This window comes from Choloepus didactylus, chromosome 7 (genome assembly GCF_015220235.1).
Source record: "Choloepus didactylus isolate mChoDid1 chromosome 7, mChoDid1.pri, whole genome shotgun sequence".
In the NCBI taxonomy this organism is placed as follows: domain Eukaryota; kingdom Metazoa; phylum Chordata; class Mammalia; order Pilosa; family Megalonychidae; genus Choloepus; species Choloepus didactylus.
In genome coordinates, this window is record NC_051313.1 from 118,857,544 (window position 1) to 118,876,332 (window position 18,789).

Sequence of the window (18,789 nt, forward strand, 5' to 3'; positions counted from 1 at the left end):
GGAGCAGTGAAATCATTCCAGGTCCGGGCTTCACGCCCTCCAGGCTCTGGCCAGGCTTACCAACCCCCTCCCAGCACCCATCTTGGGCCTGGTTTCTGCTCCCAAGAGCACACCAAGCTTTTATCCTATAAGCTCTCTCAAGCCTGGGGCAAACACGGGCTTAGGTAAGACCCTGCAGGGTGCAAGGAAGGTTTCTGCAGAAGGTCCCTGAGGCCAAATCCACGTGAATGCACAAAAATTCGATAAACGACTCGAAGTATAACCTCCAAGATGCCATGTGCTGACTGCGAGCTTCCTACCCCTGACACAATGGGAGCACAGAAATGCTCCTTCCATAGTCTCTTGGGAGAAAGTGAGTGGGCGCCTGGGAACAATCCCAGTTCGCAACCTGAGTTGCCAACTCTTAAGCATTTACATCCATGAGTAGGAGCTGGAGTCACCTAATCCTCAGCCTGTCACCTCTCTCTCCGGCCCCCAAAAGGATCCCTTCTCACCTGGCTCCAGGTTCCTGTGTCCCCAGGGGACGGATGGAATCGGGGGGGGGGGGGAAACACACCACCCCCATACCCTTTTGCCCGCCAATTGATACGGAGGCAGGAGGTTCGTCACTACCCTCCCCCAGCAAAAGGGCCCTCTCCGCTCGCACCCTTCACGATCCCACTGGTTGTAAAGCGGTTAAAAGACAAATCCTCCCACCCCCGGGAATCTTCTCTGAACCCCAAGAATCCCCTTCGCGGACTCCCCACCACTGGTTAAGCACTTAAATGACAGCATCATCCCCCCCCCAAGGGCCCCTTCTCACCTGGATCCTGGAACCTTCCAGGGGGTCTCCACTGTTCCCCTCGTCTTGGTGTGGGGGGAGGACGTAATCCGGGGTGCCACCCCCCCGAAACTGAAGCGGTGCTGGGGGAGGGGGCGTAGCCCACAGCCCCTCCCTTCCTGGCCAAGCTGGGGGTGGGGAGAGCCTTGGGGCCGCGCGGCCACGTCAGCAGCACCCAGATTGGATGACGGGGGTCACGTGCCAGCCGCTCCCTCTCCCCCCCACCCCGCCACGGAGGCCAGTTTTCGGACGTTCCTGGGGGTCGCTCAAGGAGCCAAGGGGCCGCATGGACCAAGTCTACCTCCCGAGACCCTGAGCGCCCTAAGGCCGTTGCTTCTCCCTATCTCCGGCTTTCTATCTCGCTGTCGTCGACCTTGTCCCCCCCACTTGCCACTCGGTACGGGTTCAGCATGGCTGCCGCAGCCCGGGAACAGGCACAGCGCAGGCGCAGGCGCAGGGTTGCGACCGGTTGGGGGAGGGGAAAGGAGCGCCGCGGGGGAGAGCGGTAGTGCGCAGGCGTCCGAACCCGACTTGTCACTCCCGTGGTGGGTCTTGGAGCGCGCGCAGTGGGTGGGGCGGAAGCTGGCGCTGCCCGCTTATCTTCGGTCTCAGCGGCCCTTCCCCCACTGCCTGCGGCCTCCCCTGCAGGTCCTGGGCGACCTGGCTTGAGTCCTCTTTCCCAGATGTAAGGCGTAGCTTGGGACGGCTGGCTCGAGTCCCGCGGGAATGCGAGCCTCGGAACTCCTGTCAGTAAAGGATAATGGGGCGTGAGCCTGGAGCTGTGAGGGATTTGCAGGGTGGGGGCCCTTCCTCTGGTGTAATGTGGTTAGACGATGGGAGAGGTAGTTTATCACCCTCGGTGTGCGGACGGTAGATGTGGGTAGTTTATTCGGCGTCTTTGGCTTAAGTAGTTTTACAGTCTCATTTCTCTTGAACCTGTCCTAGATTTAATTACTTCATTGAGACCTGCCAATCTCTCCACTGCTTTCCAGAAAACCTACCAGCCTTCTGATCACTTTTCTTTCTCTGTTGATCTCGTGGTGTCGTTGTAAGATAAAACCCTTCGAATTTCGCCTAGGGCTTTGTCCTGTACTATCTCAATCTTTAATCCCTCAGAATATAGGGATTGGTAATACAAAATGTTAATTGTAATTCAGTTGTCACCTAAGGCAACCTTTTACTTATCCTTAGCCAATAATAACCTCTCCTTTGAACCTCAGAGTATGATTCAAGTTTTTTCTCCAACCCCTATTCCCCACCAGCAGGTATCACCTCTTGGGACGGAAAACCAACTTGTAGGAGAATCAGAGGCTTCCCTTCTCACAACTGTAAATTGGGTCATGTCTGTATCCCTTCATCTTTTCACTGGAGGTCCTCCTTTCAGTTTAAGGAAATCCCTTTTCATTTGATCTATTCAATCTCTATTACCTGAGACTATCCTCCATTCTCTCTGCCCTTTGCTGTTTTTAACTTATCCATTCTACTGATTTCCCAACCAAAGAAAAAGAAAAAACTCTGCTGTCAATATAGTATCCCCTTGTAGACTCTTATTTATCTCTCAACTCCCCTGCTCAGTCAGGTCTTGAAATTATAATCTAAATGTGCTATCCCTCTCTTTGCCCCTGTCCCCACTCTTAACTCACTCTGAAAGGCTCCCACCTCTGAAACAGTTCTAGCACATTTCACCAAGAACCTCTTAATTGGCAGTCAGAAAGCATTTTTCACTTCTCAACTTTTTTGACCTCTGAATCATTGGACATTTGATCATGCTCTCCTTTCTGAAATTCTTTATACTCTTGATTTCTGTGACCAGTCTCATCTGTTTCTTTTTCTACTTCTCTGTTCCAACTCCCCTGACCTCCCTCCTTTATGGACTCTTCTTCCTTAGCCTCTCCCTGTGTGTTGATGTTTGCCAGAATTTTGCCTCAGTCTGCTTCTAATTCTATTCATCTTCTCTGAGTAATCTCACTCAGTGGCTCAAAGCCTCTTAAATTGTTTTTTTAGTTCAGACAGCTGTCCTTAGCTAAACTTGATACTAAATTTTCCCACTTAGATAACCCTCAGACACTTCAACATGTTCAAAACTGATGCATTCTGTTTGCACCTAGACCTCCTTCACTTATATTATCTGACCAGTGGCAATTATTCAGTCACAAAGCTTGGAATCTGGGAGCCCATTCTTGATTTCCTTTTCTTGAAGCTTTACATCTCCCAGACCTTTATTTTGCTCCTTAAATGTTCAGTGAATCACACTTCTGCCCTAGTCTTATCACTTGAACTTTACCAACAGCCTCCTAACTGATTTCTCAATCTTGAAAGAGCTGCACTGTCCAATAAGGTAGCTACTAGTAACATGTGGCTACTGAAATTTAAATTAATATTAAATGAAATTTTAAATTCAGTTCCTCAGTTGCACTAGCCACATTTCAAGTTCTTATTAGGCACATTGGCTAGTAGCTGTCATATAGGACAGCACAAATTATAGAATACTGCATTGCAGAAAGTTCTGTTGAACAGTGCTGCCCTAGACCTTTCCTCTGCCACAGTCCTGACAGGAGTGAGCTTTCCAAAATACAGCTTTGGCCATATGTTTCTTTTTAATCCCTGCGTTATGTCCTCACTGGCTTTGTGAGCATATTCCTGTGCTTGCCAGAAAGGTCTCCCTACCTTTCCAGCCTCAAGTATAGCACCTTCCTTTTGGGCTGTGTATTCTAGCCATATTGAGCTGTTCCCCAGACACCATTTTGTTTCATGCCTCTATGTTTTATACATACTATTCTCTCTACATGGAACAGGCTTTTCCCCATTCCATCTAAGCCCAAATAACCATCAACTTTGAAAAGCCTTCTCTTGCCTCCTGAATTCAACCTACCTCTTTTGATTGCACCTTTCACAATGAATGACATTGCTGTGATTACATGTTTCTCTCCCCTACTAGACTTTGATCTCCTTGAAAGCAGGGCCGTGTTGTATTTTCCCTTTTTTTTTTTTAAATACCCCCAGTTCCTGGCACAGTATCTGGCCAATACAAAGTACTCACAAAATGTTTGTTGAAGGGAGTTGATGCTTAACTAAGTATGTGACTTAGGTAAGATTATATAACCACATGTAATTTGGGGCACCATGCATTGTATTGGGGAATTAATCATAGTGATCATAGTAAGGAAAAAGTCACTGCTGTCAAGTTCAGGTGCATATTTGATATATTGGGAATGGTGTGAGGAAAGACAAACAGAACAGGGCAGGTCATTTTCAAGAGAGCTGTGTAGTCAAATCTGGCTAAACAGCAAGAAGTAGAGCAGGGGGAGAGAAGACTGAAGTAAGTTTATTTGTGGAAGCCATATTATGGACAGTTAGTGTAAGTTTGGACCCAGTTGGAGAGTCACTGAAAGTTTTTGAGCAATGACTTGATCAGAATTATGTCATTAGATAGGAACTCTTATCTTCCTATATCCGGTGGCTAGCATTGTATCTGTTAATAAATGTCAAATAAAAACATCAGGAGTTGGAAGGAGACAAAACTGGTGATAGCTAACATTTATTGAGTACTTAAAATGTATCAAGCACTCCTGTAAGTGCTTTACATGTATTGACTATTTTAATCCTTACAACAAACCTATAAAGTAGATACTATTATTATCATCCCATTTTCAAATGAAGCAACTGAAACAAAAGATGTTAAATAATTTGCCCAAGGCCATACTTTTGGTATGTGAGATGATGTTTGAATCAGCCATGAAGGTAGGTGAGAATTGTAATGGAGGAAGTATAAAACAATTGAGTTGAGGTCAAGGACTGAGTTTTGGATTAACTCCTCAAGGAGAGAGCAAGAATAGGAAGTGGTTCCAATGGAAGAGCATCAAACAAGAAGGTGAAGCAGAAAAACAAAGTGAGGAAGCCAGAACAAGAGAGGGTTCCAGTGAGGATTTCATGTTTGTTGAATGAATGACTAAAACTGGGATTCTTAAGCTTTATTGTGCCATAGACTTCTTTGGCAATTTGGTGAAGCCTATAGACCTTGTTTCAAAATAATGTCTGTAAATGCATAAAATAAAATATGAAACAGTTATCAAATATTTAAAGGAATGTGTGACAGTCTAGTAATATAGTTTATTAGTATCATGCATGTGTTTATTTATTAATCATTAAATAACATGATAGTAGCAGGTCTAATAATTCCCATGGTTTTAAATTAGAGATATTTTGAGATGTCTATAGCAAATATAATATGAAATGAAAATATTAATTGATGGTGATTTCCATTGGTGACAATATCACAGGTTCTGCATTCATAATTGAAGGACAAGTTAATTTTCAATTAAAAGTTATTGAAAATAAAGATGACTTTTTAAAAAAATTCTGTCCAAGTTCATGGACCCCTGAATTTTATGGTCTGTGGACTACAGGTTAATAACCCCTGTAGTTATTCTGATTGAATGAGGAAATGCAATCCTGGATATAGGTGTGAGAAAATGAAGAAGGAGTGAGAAGGAGGACTTACTTTTGATAATTGGGGGTCATTACTGATATTGGAAAGCAGTTTCCATAGTCTGTGAATAGAATCCAGAGTATGGGGAGGGTGAAAACCCAGGCCAAGTAATTCAGACTGAATATAATAGAAAAGAGGGAGCTATTTAAGTTTTTTGGGAGGGGAAGTGAGTGCTACCTTTTAAGGAAGATTAATTTGACAGCAGTACGCACCATGGATTGGCTTTGGAGAGACTGGAGGTAGGTCAGTTAGGAACCTTAGCAAAGATTCAAGCATGAGATGAGAAGTAAAGTAGTCATGGCATCAGAACTAACTGCACTTAGAAGAGAATCCAGACTTCTCACTGTGGCCCACACGGTTCCACGTTGCCTTGCTTTTGCCTGCCTCTGGCCTCATCTGCTGTCCTCTCCCTCTCACAAATTAGGCACCATCCCCTGGCCTGCCTCCAGGGCCTTACACATGTTGTTCCCTCTGCTGGAATACTTTTCTTCCCACTCTCTGCCTGGCTAACTCCTACTCACCCTTCAAGTCTCATCTCAATATCATTAGGTTCCCCACTTCAGTTAATCTTTCTTATGGATCTCAAGTCTTTTATAGTACCTTTTACAAATTGTTTTTATTGATTTGTATGTTTACTTGTTTAATGATTCTTTACTTTCATTAGGCCATAAGTTTGATGATGGCAGGTGTCTGATGCCCAGCATACCACTTAGCACATAGAGAGTGGTCATTAAATATTTGCTAAATAAATAAATGAATGAACATCTTTGAACCACTGCTTAGTTTTTCTTGTTTATGTAATTGGGATAATAAATCCTACCTTGTACAGTACTTGTGAGGATTATTACATCATCATAATGTAGCTAAAAGGGAAGGATGAATATGGATATAAAGGGATACACTGAGCTGGGAATAAAGATAAATTTGGGAACCAGATATCTAGGTTGGCTCTCTGAAGTAGGAGGTGGCAGGGAGCTTGGGAAGGACTTAGAATGGAGTGGGAAGAGTGGGGTGCACAGGGGAGGTGGTGGTGAAAGTGTTGGTTAGAGTAGTCCATAGACATGCCTGATAAGATTTATTGAAATATTGGGCCAGAAGGAATGAGTCCATCACATCTAATACTTGAAGGCTCTTCCAGTCTCAGCTTCAACATCTCTAGAGACTGGCAGCTCATTCATTCATTCAATGAGCAGGAACTTCTTGGTGGGTCTTCTTAATGGATGCTGAGGATATGAAAAAAGAATGGAAAGCAATCTCTTAAGGAGGTGAGGTAACTGTGAAGCCAATGCATAAACGGTAGAGAATAATAACAATAAAAATGATGGTAATGGCAAGTATACTCTGGACTCTGGGTTCTAAGGCTTCCTGAAGGAGGTAAGATATCATCCCAAAGGACAAACTGAAACAGATAAGTAGGGTCCAGATCATTAGGGATCATGCCAACGGAAGCAGATGACAGACTCATTGAAAGATTTCTTTCAGAAGTATAATATGATTAAATATATGCATAATAAAGAAATTCCTCTGACAGCACTGTGGAAATTAAGAATAAGATCAAGATATAGGGAGACCAATTAAAAGATAGTTTCAGTGATCCAGGGAAAAAACAAACAAACCATTGAAGGCCTAAACTAGTGGGAATAAAAAGAAAAGGGAGAACGGATTCAAGAAATATTAAAGAGGTAGAACTGATAGGACTTGGTAAACAATTGGATGGGAAGGTTTGAAGAAGATGGAATCGTCAAGGATGACTCCCACATATGTACCTGGGGTGATTGCCTGGACAGTCAGGTTATTTACTAGTACTGAACACAGAATATGTTGGAAAAGGAAGGTGATGCATTTAATTTTGTAAATCTTGAGATGGAGATGCATTTGGGGTGGCAGTTCCTAAGCTTATTTGCCTATGGAATGCTACATTAGAATTCACCATTGAATTACCAACATGGATTTATGAAGCAATGTAAAATATAAAACTCACCAACCTTTTTTTTTGTTAATGAAGGCACAGTTTGAAAACCATAAAATGCTGTTTTTCATTTAAAATTTCCCTCTCTCAGACATTTTTGAGATAATTGGAAAATGAACACAGATTGGGTTAAATGAAATTGTTCTTAATTTTGTTGGTTATGATGATGGTATTGTAATTATGTTAAAAGAAAGGGTATTATCTGTTATAGATACCCTTAGAATTGTTTGCGGATGAAATCAAATGATAAAATTTGCTTTAAAATACCCAGCAAAAAAAAAAAAAAAAAAGTTATGTGTGGAATGGGAAACAAGATCAAAAAAGGATGGAAGAATGTTACAATGTTGGAAATTTTTGAAACTCCTGAGGGTACATGGGGGTACATTGCTCTCTTTTGTGTATGTTTGAAATTTTTTCTAGCAAAATGTTTTGTTTTGTTTTGTTTTTTAGAAAAAACAACTTCTTCTAGTCACAGATCCAAAGGAAATGAATTACTTTTTATTAATAAATCAACATTGAATCATATCACAGTATCTATTTTTGAATTTGTGTCAAGACACAGGACAGACCAGAGAGCATCAAGAAGTTGACAGATATCACTCAGGTAATTAATTAACTGGGAGATGCTATCTGAGCATTAGTGCACAGATCTGACCCCATGTTTATGCCTCAGGGGACCTCATGCAATAGTCTAGGGTGCCATATGTTGAAGATAACTAACTATATTGAGATGGTTGGTTGTTTCCTGATGATCCTTTTTTTTTTTTTTTGAGAATACTTATAGTACAAATCTCTTCCCGTTTGCTAATGCTGCCCGTTATGGAAAATACCAGAAATGGATTGGCTTTTATAAAGGGGATTTATTTGGTTACAAAGTTACTTTGGCCATAAGGTTTCCAAGGTAAGGGGGTACCTTCACTGAAGGATGGCCATTGGTGTCCAGAAAACCTCTGTTAGCTCAGAAGGCTCATTGAAGGCGTCTGCTTGCTCCCAGGTTACGTTTCAAAATGGCATTCTCCAAAATGTTGCTCTTGGGGTGTTTTGTCCTCTCTTAGCTGCAGCTCCTCTTCAAAATGTCACTCTTAGTTGCTCTTGGCTCTCTGTGCGTTCTTCAAAGTGTCCCTCGTGGCTGTAGCAAGCTCACTCCTTCTGTCTGAGCTTATATAGTGCTCTAGTAAACTAATCAAGGCCCACGCTGAATGGGCAGGACCACACCTCCATGGAAATATCTAATCAGAATTATTACCTACAGTCACATCTCCAAGGGAACACTCAAAGAATTACAATGTAATCAACACTAATACGTCTGCCCATACAAGACTGCATCAAAGATAATGCCATTTTGGGGGACATAATACATTCAAACTGGCACAGTACCTAAAGATGATATTATGCCTAGCCACAACTGACTGATCTGTAGGCACACACCTATTACAAGCTAAGCCAGTCAGACTGTCTTTTCCATCAATGCAGAACTTGAAAGGAAAGATACAGAAGCTGGCTGTCTTTGAAGATGAAGCATATTAACGGCAACTCAGCCTCTGCTGGTAGGGCCCCTGGAGCTACCCTTTCTAGAGCTAGCTTATTCAACTCTTCTTTTGATTCCATGAGCTAGTGCAGTATCCTTCCAATACCCCTCCCCCTTTTTGTTAGCCAGAATTGGTTTCTATTGCTTGCAACCCAAAATAAAAAAAAATTGCAACAATAAATATAACAAATTATTGTATTATATAAATGTGTTTGGTGTTTTATTATACCTGTGTTGAAATAAGTTTAAAAATAAAAAATTGCTACCATTAAATGAATGTATTTTTTTTTTTATTTCTTGAGGAACACTATTATCTTATGGAGAATACAGTTTGGGAACTGCTGTTGCAGGACATCCAAGAGGAAATGTCTGAAGGCAATTGGGTATGTGGATAGCGTGGAGCTCAAAGCAAGATTTGAACTGGAGGTAAATTTGGAAGACTTCAGCAAAGAGATAGTAACTGAAGGCATGTCGGAGCAAATGTGACCATCTGTTCTAGTTTGCTAATGCTGCTGGAATGCAAAACCCCAGAAATGGATTGGCTTTATAAAGGGGGTTTATTTGGTTACACAATTACAGTTTTAAGGCCATAAAGTGTCCAAGGTAAGTCATCAATAAACAGGTACTTTCACTGGACGATGGCCAATGATGTCCGGAAAACCTCTGTTAGCTGGGAAGGCACATGGCTGGTGTCTGCTCCAAGTTCTGGTTTCGAAATAGCTTTCTCCCAGGATGTCCCTCTCTAGGCCGCAGCTCCTCTTCAAAATATCACTCTTAGTTGCTCTTGGGGCATTTGTCCTCTCTTAGCTTCTCTGGAGCAAGAGTCTGCTTTCAACAGCCGTCTTCAAACTGTGTCATCTGTAGCTTCTGTGTGTTCTTCAAAGTGTCCCTCATGGCTGTAGCTCCTCTTCAAAAAGTCACTTTAAGCTGCACTGAGTTCCTTGTGTTTGTCAGCTCATTTATATGGCTCCAGTGATTTAATTTAGACCCACCCTGAATGGGTGGGGTAACACCTCCATGGAAATTATCCAATCAGAGTCATCATGCACAGTTGTGTGGGGCACATCTCCACAGAAACACTCAAAGAATTATAATCTAATCAACACTGATACATCTGCCCACACAAGATTACACCAAAGAACATGGCCTTTTCTGGGGGACATAATACATTCAAACCAGCACACCATCCAAGGCAAGTATATAATATAAAAAGACAAAGGGTTGAGGGCAAAAATCCAGAAAACACCAGTATTAAAAGGGTAGCCAGAAGAAAAGAGTCCATGAAGGAGACTGAGGAGGAGATGCCAGAGAAGGGGAAGGAAAAAGTAGGAGGGAGTGCTGTCAGAGATGCCAAAAATACTGCCTTAGGAAGGAGGGCATGACCACCACTGTTCAAATGTTGCAATGACTGACAGGATTCATTTGATTTAACAACATGAAGATACTGGTGAACAAATTCATTGTTGAGGGCTAAGGAATAAATGGCAAGTGTTCAAGTGTAGACATTGTTGCCCATGACTTTTTCAAGAAATTTGGCTCTGAAGGGAAAAAAAAAATAGGGCAGTGCTAGAAAACAATGCGAGAGTTGAGGGTTAGAAAGCCATGGTCTAGTGGATTTACAGGTGCTATGCTATTATTTTCATAGGCATTTATGCCTAATGACCAAAGTAGACAGTGAGTTACTGGGATACAGAACTGCTTGCCTTGTTCCTCTCTTTCCCAGTATTATCCTGTCCCCAAAATGATCAGAGACTATTTCTGAGCTATCTATTATGGAGATTGGTGGAGAGGGGTCTAGCAGGAAGAGAGATTACATAGAGGGAAGGGAACAATAAGTGTTTGAACTTGTTTTCATTTATACTGTTATTAGTTATACAGTTGTCATTTATAGAAGGGAGAGAAAGGGGTTAACCACACCTAACCCTAGTCTTGGTGATGAATGGTTCTCTTTCTTCTCACTTTGGTCCTGTCCACATTCTATTCTGTGGGGAACTTGGACCCCTTTGCCTCGTTCATCCCACCCAGTCCGCTTCCTTCAATTCTTCCCCAGATCTCTTTCCAAATAATCTGTCATAACTAGGGCACAATGTATTCATTAACCAATTGCTACTCCCAAAAGTAAGGAAGAATGAGGCTCTTCTTTGAAGGGTGGGTTTACTTTGGGCCCCTCATCCCAATTCTAACTATATGTGTGGAACAACAAACTACAGCCTGTGAGCAAAATCCAGCCTACTGCCTGTTTTTATATGGTCTGAGAGTTAAGAATGGTTTTTACATTTTTAAACTGTTGAAAAAAAATCAAAAGAAGAAGACTATTTTGTGACACAGGAAAATTACATGAAATTCACATTTCAGTGTCCATAAATAAGAAAAGGTTGAGGACAAAACTCCAGGGAACACCAATATTTAAAGGGTAGCTGAAAGAAAGGAGACTGAGAAAAAGGTGCCAGAGAACTAGAAGGAAAAACTAGGAAGAAACTAGGACCCAGGCTCTGCTGTTCTCATGCTACAGTTGAGTACTCAACAGATCAGGTGGCCCACAAGTCCTAAAATATTTATAACCTGGTCATTTACAGAAAACGTTTGCCCACCCCTAGTATAGAACTCTAGGTGGCTGAGTGCCACATATCTTCCCCTACGGGCCTGATGATGTTACACACTGCCTTTCTACTTTCTTAAGGGGCCTGCATCTCTCTGCCATCAGAAATACAGATGGGTTAGTCCACAAAGTTGGGACATTGCGAAAATCTTCTGTTTGGGGGACTGTTACCCCTGCCCCCCCCCCCACATACACACACATTGCTGTTTCAGAATATCCAGGAGGTCATAGTTTTTTTTATTTGGTGGGAGGTGTGGGTGGGGGGTTGGGGGTAAGGTTATTCCTGCTGTTCTTGATCAAAAGGAGCTAGGGATTCTGAAAGTCTTGGGAACACTGGTGGTCCATAGTCACATAGATAAATTTCTCAGATTATTCAATTGCCACATGAGATTTTCCTCACTGCCTCTCCCCCCACCCACACTTTCTGTCTTTCTCTCTTTCTCTTCTCTATCAAACTTGAGCAAATACACTGACAGTTTCTTCCTCACCTCCCACTTACATCTCAGCCCACCACAATCTGGAGTCAACTCCCACTACAACACTGAAACTGTTCTCAATAAATTCGTTAACTATCTCCTAATTACCAACTCCAAGGACACTTTCCGGTCTTTCTTTGACTTCTCAATAGCATTCATTAAGGCTGACCCTGTCCTCTGTGGAGCACCTCTCTACTTTGAATCTGCTTTCTCCTTGTTCTTTCCAGCTCTCTGGATGGTCCTGGTGCCACCAGATTCTTACAAATACAAACTGCTGTATTTCAGAGTACTGGTGATTATCTACTGTCTCTTAGTGCCTTGCCCACCCTTCTTTAATGTGGTCTGCACTACTAGGCCTTGGAGTCTGCAAGGTGTGTATTTCCTCGCCTTCCTGGCTGGCTGGTTTCCTGTTGTATTTGGCCAATAGGAGGCAGTGAAGATGAGAAGGCAGGAGAAACTGAGAAGCTTCCTGCTTCAGGATCTAACAGAGTGGCAGTTGCTTGCAGTTGCTGGTAGATGTAACAGCAGCGAGACTGGGTGATTCAGGACTCCAGCCTCCTGGTCAGAAGTACCTTCTCAATGATTTCAGCCTGGATGGAGGTGGCACGTTTTCAGTAGATCCATAACTAACTGTGACGGTGTCTCCCACAGGACAGCAGCAGATGTAGACTTAGGGACTCCAGCTAAGGGGAGATAGCAGCCTTTTCTGATTTCTAGGTATCACTCTTTCCTATTTGCACCTCCAGCCACCCTCCTTCTCCTTTTTGCATTTCTTGCCCCTTTAACACTTTTGTAACCAATCCCTATATTACATTCTCTCAGTTTACAATACCTTGAGTGGTTCTGTGTTCCAGATTAGATCCTGGATGATAGCTGACAGAAGGTTTGAGGTTCGAACCCATGCAGACATATCCTTGATTCACTTCTTGTTCTTTCTGCACAGTCTACTTGGGTGCTTGTATCCATGGCCTCTGCTCCAATATTTGGGCTGATGACTCCCAAATTAGGTTCTTCAGCCCATACCTGAGATCCATATACCCCTTGTTCGGGTTTGCTAATGCTGCTCTTATGCAAAATACCAGAAATGGATTGGCTTTTATAAAGGGGTTTATTTGGTTACAAAGTTAGTCTTAAGGCCATAAAGTGTCAAAGGTAAGGCATCAACAATAGGGTACTTCACTGTGGCCGATGGCATCCAGAAAACCTCTGTTAGCTGGAAGGCACGTGGCTGGTGTCTGCTCTAGAGTTCTGGTTTCAAAATGGCTTTTTCCCAGGACATTTCTCTCTAGGAACCTGGGGGTGTTCTCTTAGTTTCTCCCAGGCAAATTCTGGACTAGCAAAAGTTTACTTTCAGTGGCCATCTTCAAAATGCTGCAGCAGCAAGCTCCTTCTGTCTGAGCTCTTATAGGGCTCTAGTAAACTAATCAAAGCCCGTGCTGGATGGATGGGGCCACACCTCCATGGAAATTACCTAATCAGAGTTATCACCTACAGTTGGGTGGGTCACATCTCCATAGAAACAACCTAACTCAAAGGTTCCAACCTAATCAACACTAATACATCTGCCCCCACAAGACTGCACTGAAGAACATGGAGTTTGGGGGGACAAAATACATCCAAACCAGCACATCCCTATACCTCACTGCCTCCTGGATGGTTCTGTTTAGCTGTTCCACTGGCATCTCAAATTCAACACATAGAAAACTGAATTCATTCTCTTCCTCTTCAAACCTGCTCCTATTTCAGTTCAGTTTGTCACTGACCACCCAGCCAGCCACTTGAACTAGAAGTCCAGGGGTCATCCTTCACTCCTTCCTTTCCTCACCTTCCCACATCTAATTAGTCGCCAAATCCTTTTGACTATACCTCCTAATTATTTCAATTCTCTATTCCTTCCATCTCCTTGTTCATGACTTAATTCAAGCCCTTATCTTACATAAATTATTGCTTACTGCTACAAGAGGCTGGTGTGTGTATATGTATATGTGCAACTTTTTATCTTGATGTAATATGCTATAGATGATTCACCAGCAGTTTTGCCTATTCTTTCCAAGCTCAATCTATTGTTTGAAATATCAGAACAATTTTTCTAAAATGCTAAAATGATTGTGTCACTCCCCAGTTTTAATATCTCTGTCACCTGCTAAGTAAAAGCCAGACCCTCCTTGTGGCATATCAGGCGCTATGTGATATGGCTCCCAGCTAAATTTCTAGCTCCTCTTGACACTCTCCTATCTCCTCTCCTTCCTGTTATCACAAAGCGACACATGAGCAGCTTCCACGACATTCACATCCAACTGCACTGGGGTCTCTAGAGGAGCGCTGGATGCCTTTGACCTTTGTACATCTGCCTACCCCTTGCCCTGAAATATTTTTCTCTTCCCTCACTGTTCTGCTGGTCAAATTGCTTTCCCTTCAAGAATTTTAGAAGTCTGCCTGATAGTGCCCAACCTATTCCCCCATCCTCATAAAATTACTACTTCCAAAATGTTTGTCACATTCTTATCTGTATCCATTCCATTGTTGTGTAATTATTTACTCATTGACTCCCCCTAGACTTTGAGCTCCTTGAAGGCAGGAAAATGTGCCTTATTCATTTTTGTATTTCTAGCACTGGGCCAATAGCAAGGGCTTATTAAATTTTCAAGAATTCAAGAAAGAATTAGAGCTCAAGAATTAGTGCTTGAAGGAGAGTAACCTTTCTGAGAGAAAGGAGGGAGCCTGGAATGGGAGGAGGGAGGAGAAGCGGGGTTTAAAGGGCCCTAGGGATTTACTGTGGTAAGATGTTTCCCTACTGCAGAATTCTGCCACAGGGTGGCACTGTTCTGAAGAGCTGCATGGCCCGGTGGCAGCCTGACACTGAAGGGGGACCCCACCAGGAGGCAGACATTCCTTCACTGGCTTACCCAGCCCGGTAGAACACCGCACTCTGGCCTGGTGAAAGAGCCAGGACTTCAGAAGTTGCTAGCTGGTGGTACCTCCCCAGCGACTGATGACGTTAAACCCTATACTTCTGTGATTGGTTTAGCCAAAATGACAAGAACAACTATTGGGAGTGAGCTGACAGAGCATGATCTAAGACTACCCCTTGGGGAAGGATTTCGGACCTGGGTCACTGGGTTGGTAGCTGCAAACCCAGTGTGTGGTGCGAAGATATGGATCATGAGCAGAACCAGGGGGCTGCACTGCTACGGCTGCTACAACTTCTGTGGCTTCTGCCCCACTCCTGGGCCATCCCCCAAGGTATGACGGTATCTCCCTTTACTTCAATCCTGACGGGGTTAGAGCCTAGGGAGCCAATCCGGAGCATCTGAAGAGGAACCCTGGATTTAATAAGCAGCGGGAAGTACTGGAGCGGGGGTGGGGGGGGTGGGGGGGGGGTGGGCAGTAGAAGCTAGCTACTATTTATGGGAGGCAAACAATGCCAGGGGCACTTCAATTTTTTGAAGCAGAGATTATTATATCCATTTTACAAATGAAGAAAGTGAGATTCAGAGATTTAAGTAACTGATCCAAGTTCACACTGCTGGAAAGTGGTGGGGACCTGGGATTTGAACAAAGCATGTTATTTCCACGCTTCTATTCAGGATTCTGCTCTGCACTCTGTCATCTAGTCACTTGTGATTCTTGAAAAGTTTCTTAATTTCACTGGTCCTTAGTTTCCTTCTCTGTAAAGGATGGGACAGAATGGAAGAAATAATCTCAAGGATCCCTCTTATTCTAAACATCTATTACTCTAGGTATTGAGTAGAAAGATTCCTGTTGACTGGGGTGAGGATGGTGGAGGGGTTCCTGCCAGGGCTTCAAAGAATAGGGATTATTTCCTCTCACTATAGGGTCACTTCCCCCACTTTTGTCATTGCAAAGTTTGGAGGGTTAAAGAAGGGGAAGGCATTTTCAGAGAGGTCTGGTGCCAAGGAACAGGGCTGAAGACAAGCCTGGAGACTGGTTTTCCAAGTGCACCACATGGGTGGTGGAGTGGCATGTGTGGTTTGGGGAAACTGTGACCATTGCTTCCCTCTCCCTTCTAAGACTGGGGAGCCCATCCAGGGCTTTAGTGAGTCCTCATGGTGGCCTTATGTGAATTAGACGCAGGTATCCCTTGTTGGAGCATGCAGCCTCATGCCAGAAGCATGGCTTGGTGAGCAGAATGCAGGCTAATTTCAGTCTTTACTTACCTCCTTGGCTGGGTGCTCACAACCAACATGGTGACTCTGAATCTGTCAGTTTAGACAGTGGAACAGTGGCCTTATTATGGGCAGGGGAGGTTCAGAGAGATCCTGTGCACCTCTTCCCATAATTTTTTCTTCACCTCCATTGGGAAGGAGAATCTAAGTAACAAACAGGAAGGATTAGACCTCACCTCTGCCTCCTTTCTCTGAAGCAGACCTTGCTGTTTTCTAGGAGGAGGAGGAAGCTCCCACATCCCTGAACCCAGCCCTATCTCCTTTGCAGCTCCCACTCCAGTGTGGCGGGACGACCTGCAAAACCACACGTTCCTGCACACAGTATACTGCCAGGATGGGAATCCCAGCCTGGGCCTCTCTGAGGCCTACGATGAGGACCAGCTTTTCTCCTTCAACTTCTCCCTCAACGCCCGAGTGCCTCGCCTGCCTGAATTTGCCTACTGGGCTCAGGAGCAGGGAGATGCCTCCGCTATTGCCTTTGACAAGGAGTTCTGCCAGGAGATGATCCAGAAACTAAGCCCCCACCTCGACGGGCAAATCCCAGTGGCCAGAGGTTAGAGGGGCGGGGGTGGGGAGGTAGGGCTGGCATCCCTAACTTCAGTAATCTAGAAGCAGAATTATTCCCCTTCACACCAGTTCCCCTGCTCCAGTGCCTCCCGGGTCAGCCCTAGGACCTTTACTTTTCCACCAGCCATGGTCTGCACCCTGTGTTTTGATTGTGGAGCAGAAGACAAGTGCCTAGCATCCAGCGGACTCTCAAAACTATTTCCTGAACTTGATGAACTCAACAGGGACCAATTGATTCCCATTGAACATTAGCACTTGTGTACCTGTGCTCAGCAAGACAGAAGGGGAGACTGGAAGTATCTGATGATGTGCCTGCGTTTTAAAAGGACTGTGGGTGATTAGACACCAGTGTGAGTTCTACACAGGAAGCACTGCAGGGAGTCGGTGGGAAGGGTCCAGAATTGCCTGGATCAGGCTCTGCCTGTAGGTCCAGCTCTAGTTCTTTTCTGGAAGAAGACCTCCCTCAGGGCCCCGGACCCCACCTCTTCCTTGCCTCCCAAAGCCCCTCTCCTGTACATGCCTTGTCCCCTCCAGACACAGAGATAACTGTAAACCTGTCCCTTTTTTCCCTCCCAGGGTTCCCTCTTGCCGAGGTGTTCACGCTGAAGCCCCTGGAGTTTGGCAAGCCCAACACGCTGGTCTGTTTTGTCAGTAATCTCTTCCCACCCACACTGACAGTGAACTGGCAGCATCACTCAGCCCCTGTGGAAGGAGAGGGGCCCACTTACGTCTCAGCTGTCGATGGACTCAGCTTCCAGGCCTTTTCTTACTTAAACTTCACACCTGAACCCTCTGACCTTTTCTCCTGCATCGTGACTCATGAGATTGACAGATACACTGCCATTGCCTATTGGGGTGAGGGGCTACCCCCTGAAGCCTGGTTCCTTTTGGGGGTACCTTCTGTCCCTACTCTGGAACTGTATAGCCCGTTCTCACACTGGGTCAACCTCAATCTTCCATGCTTCAGTTTCTCCCTTGCTATCCCAGACACCCAGGTGGTTCCCCTGGGGTGGGGGGGTGGGAGCTCCCTGGCCAGGCCTCCAGGCTGAGCTGCTCGTCTTTGTCCCCAGTGCCCCAGAACGCTCTGCCCTCAGATATTCTGGAGAATGTGCTGTGTGGCATCGCCTTTGGCCTGGGGGTACTGGGCATCATTGCAGGCACCGTCCTCATCATCTACTTCCGAAAGCCTTGCTCAGGTGGTACGTCAGGGCACCTGGGGGGGGGGGGGGCAGTAGGAGCCAGGCACAGCGGTGCCTATGTGGGGCCCCAGCATTATCCTGTAGCATGGGGAGGACAGACAATGATCCTCAGGCCACTGAGGGCGGAGGCCTGTATCAGGCGCCGTGGGACACACCTTCCTGGCTGGGACCTGGTTACACACACAGTATATGTAGGTCATGGGATGGTGGGGGTTAGGAACTTGAGTAGCAGAAGAAGGATATGGGGAGCTGTAGAAAATGTCCTTGAAGGTGATTTCGGGACAAGGAGAGACTGAGCTCTGTAGGTCTGTGCTGCAGACAGGAAGGGGGAGCCCAGGGATCCCCTGATGGCTCTCCTCCATCCCTCTATTTCTCCTTAGATTGATTCTTCCTAACCAGAGCCTGACTGCCGACAGCCTCAGCCATCCAAGGTGGGGACTCACGTTTCCTACATCCGGCCCCGGATCTCACCTTCTTGGAGCAGAAGTCCCTGGGACTCCCCCTGGGTGGTGTGTGTGTGTGTGTGGAAGCGGGGGGCGGGGGGGGGGCTCTGCTGTCTCTGGGCCAAGCATCCAGGAGAGCCCAGAATACCCTGCCTATAACAACACATTCTTTCCCACTTCAAGAGCAATAAATTCCTTTCTTAATATTGATGTGGCTTCTTTCTTAACTCATTTGTTTCTGGATGTCTCCACTTGAGGGGGTTGTCATTTCAAATTCAACATGCCTTAACCTGAACATGGCTTTGGGAAAACCCCCAACTCCTCAGCCCAGCTCCTATTCCCTGATCTAAGCACCACAGGAGGCCTTCACGCCTGTCTATCAGTTTGAGTGAAATATGTGAGAAATAAAGGCATAGTTATTTTCTGGTAATCTGCTTACAAAATGGTTGAGGAAGCTGCTTGTGTTTTTTGCACTTTACAAAAGCTGTGCAAGCTTTTCTGTCTAGTACGGG

At 44.8% G+C, this 18,789-nt stretch overlaps 1 protein-coding gene across 8 annotated transcripts; it reads left to right on the top strand.

Annotated features, from left to right (window-relative positions):
* Positions 1-1,059: 1,059 nt before the first annotated feature.
* On the top strand, positions 1,060-18,434 carry LOC119539287 (HLA class II histocompatibility antigen, DM alpha chain). Of its 8 annotated transcripts, none has more exons than XM_037842696.1 (9): positions 1,060-1,217; positions 7,729-7,882; positions 8,752-8,825; positions 9,109-9,232; positions 14,682-15,124; positions 16,337-16,621; positions 17,212-17,490; positions 17,706-17,834; positions 18,215-18,434. In XM_037842696.1, exons 5-9 carry the CDS (start codon positions 15,037-15,039, stop codon positions 18,217-18,219), a joined length of 786 nt encoding a protein of 261 aa, XP_037698624.1. In that variant the 5' UTR covers positions 1,060-1,217; positions 7,729-7,882; positions 8,752-8,825; positions 9,109-9,232; positions 14,682-15,036; the 3' UTR covers positions 18,220-18,434. The 8 variants fall into 8 exon arrangements, with proteins under 8 accessions (XP_037698624.1, XP_037698623.1, XP_037698627.1 ...); XM_037842695.1 differs by lacking the exon at positions 1,060-1,217 and adding an exon at positions 6,434-6,574; XM_037842699.1 differs by lacking the exon at positions 1,060-1,217 and adding an exon at positions 6,434-6,574 and having other exon boundaries at positions 14,910-15,124.
* The last annotated feature ends 355 nt before the right edge of the window (positions 18,435-18,789 follow it).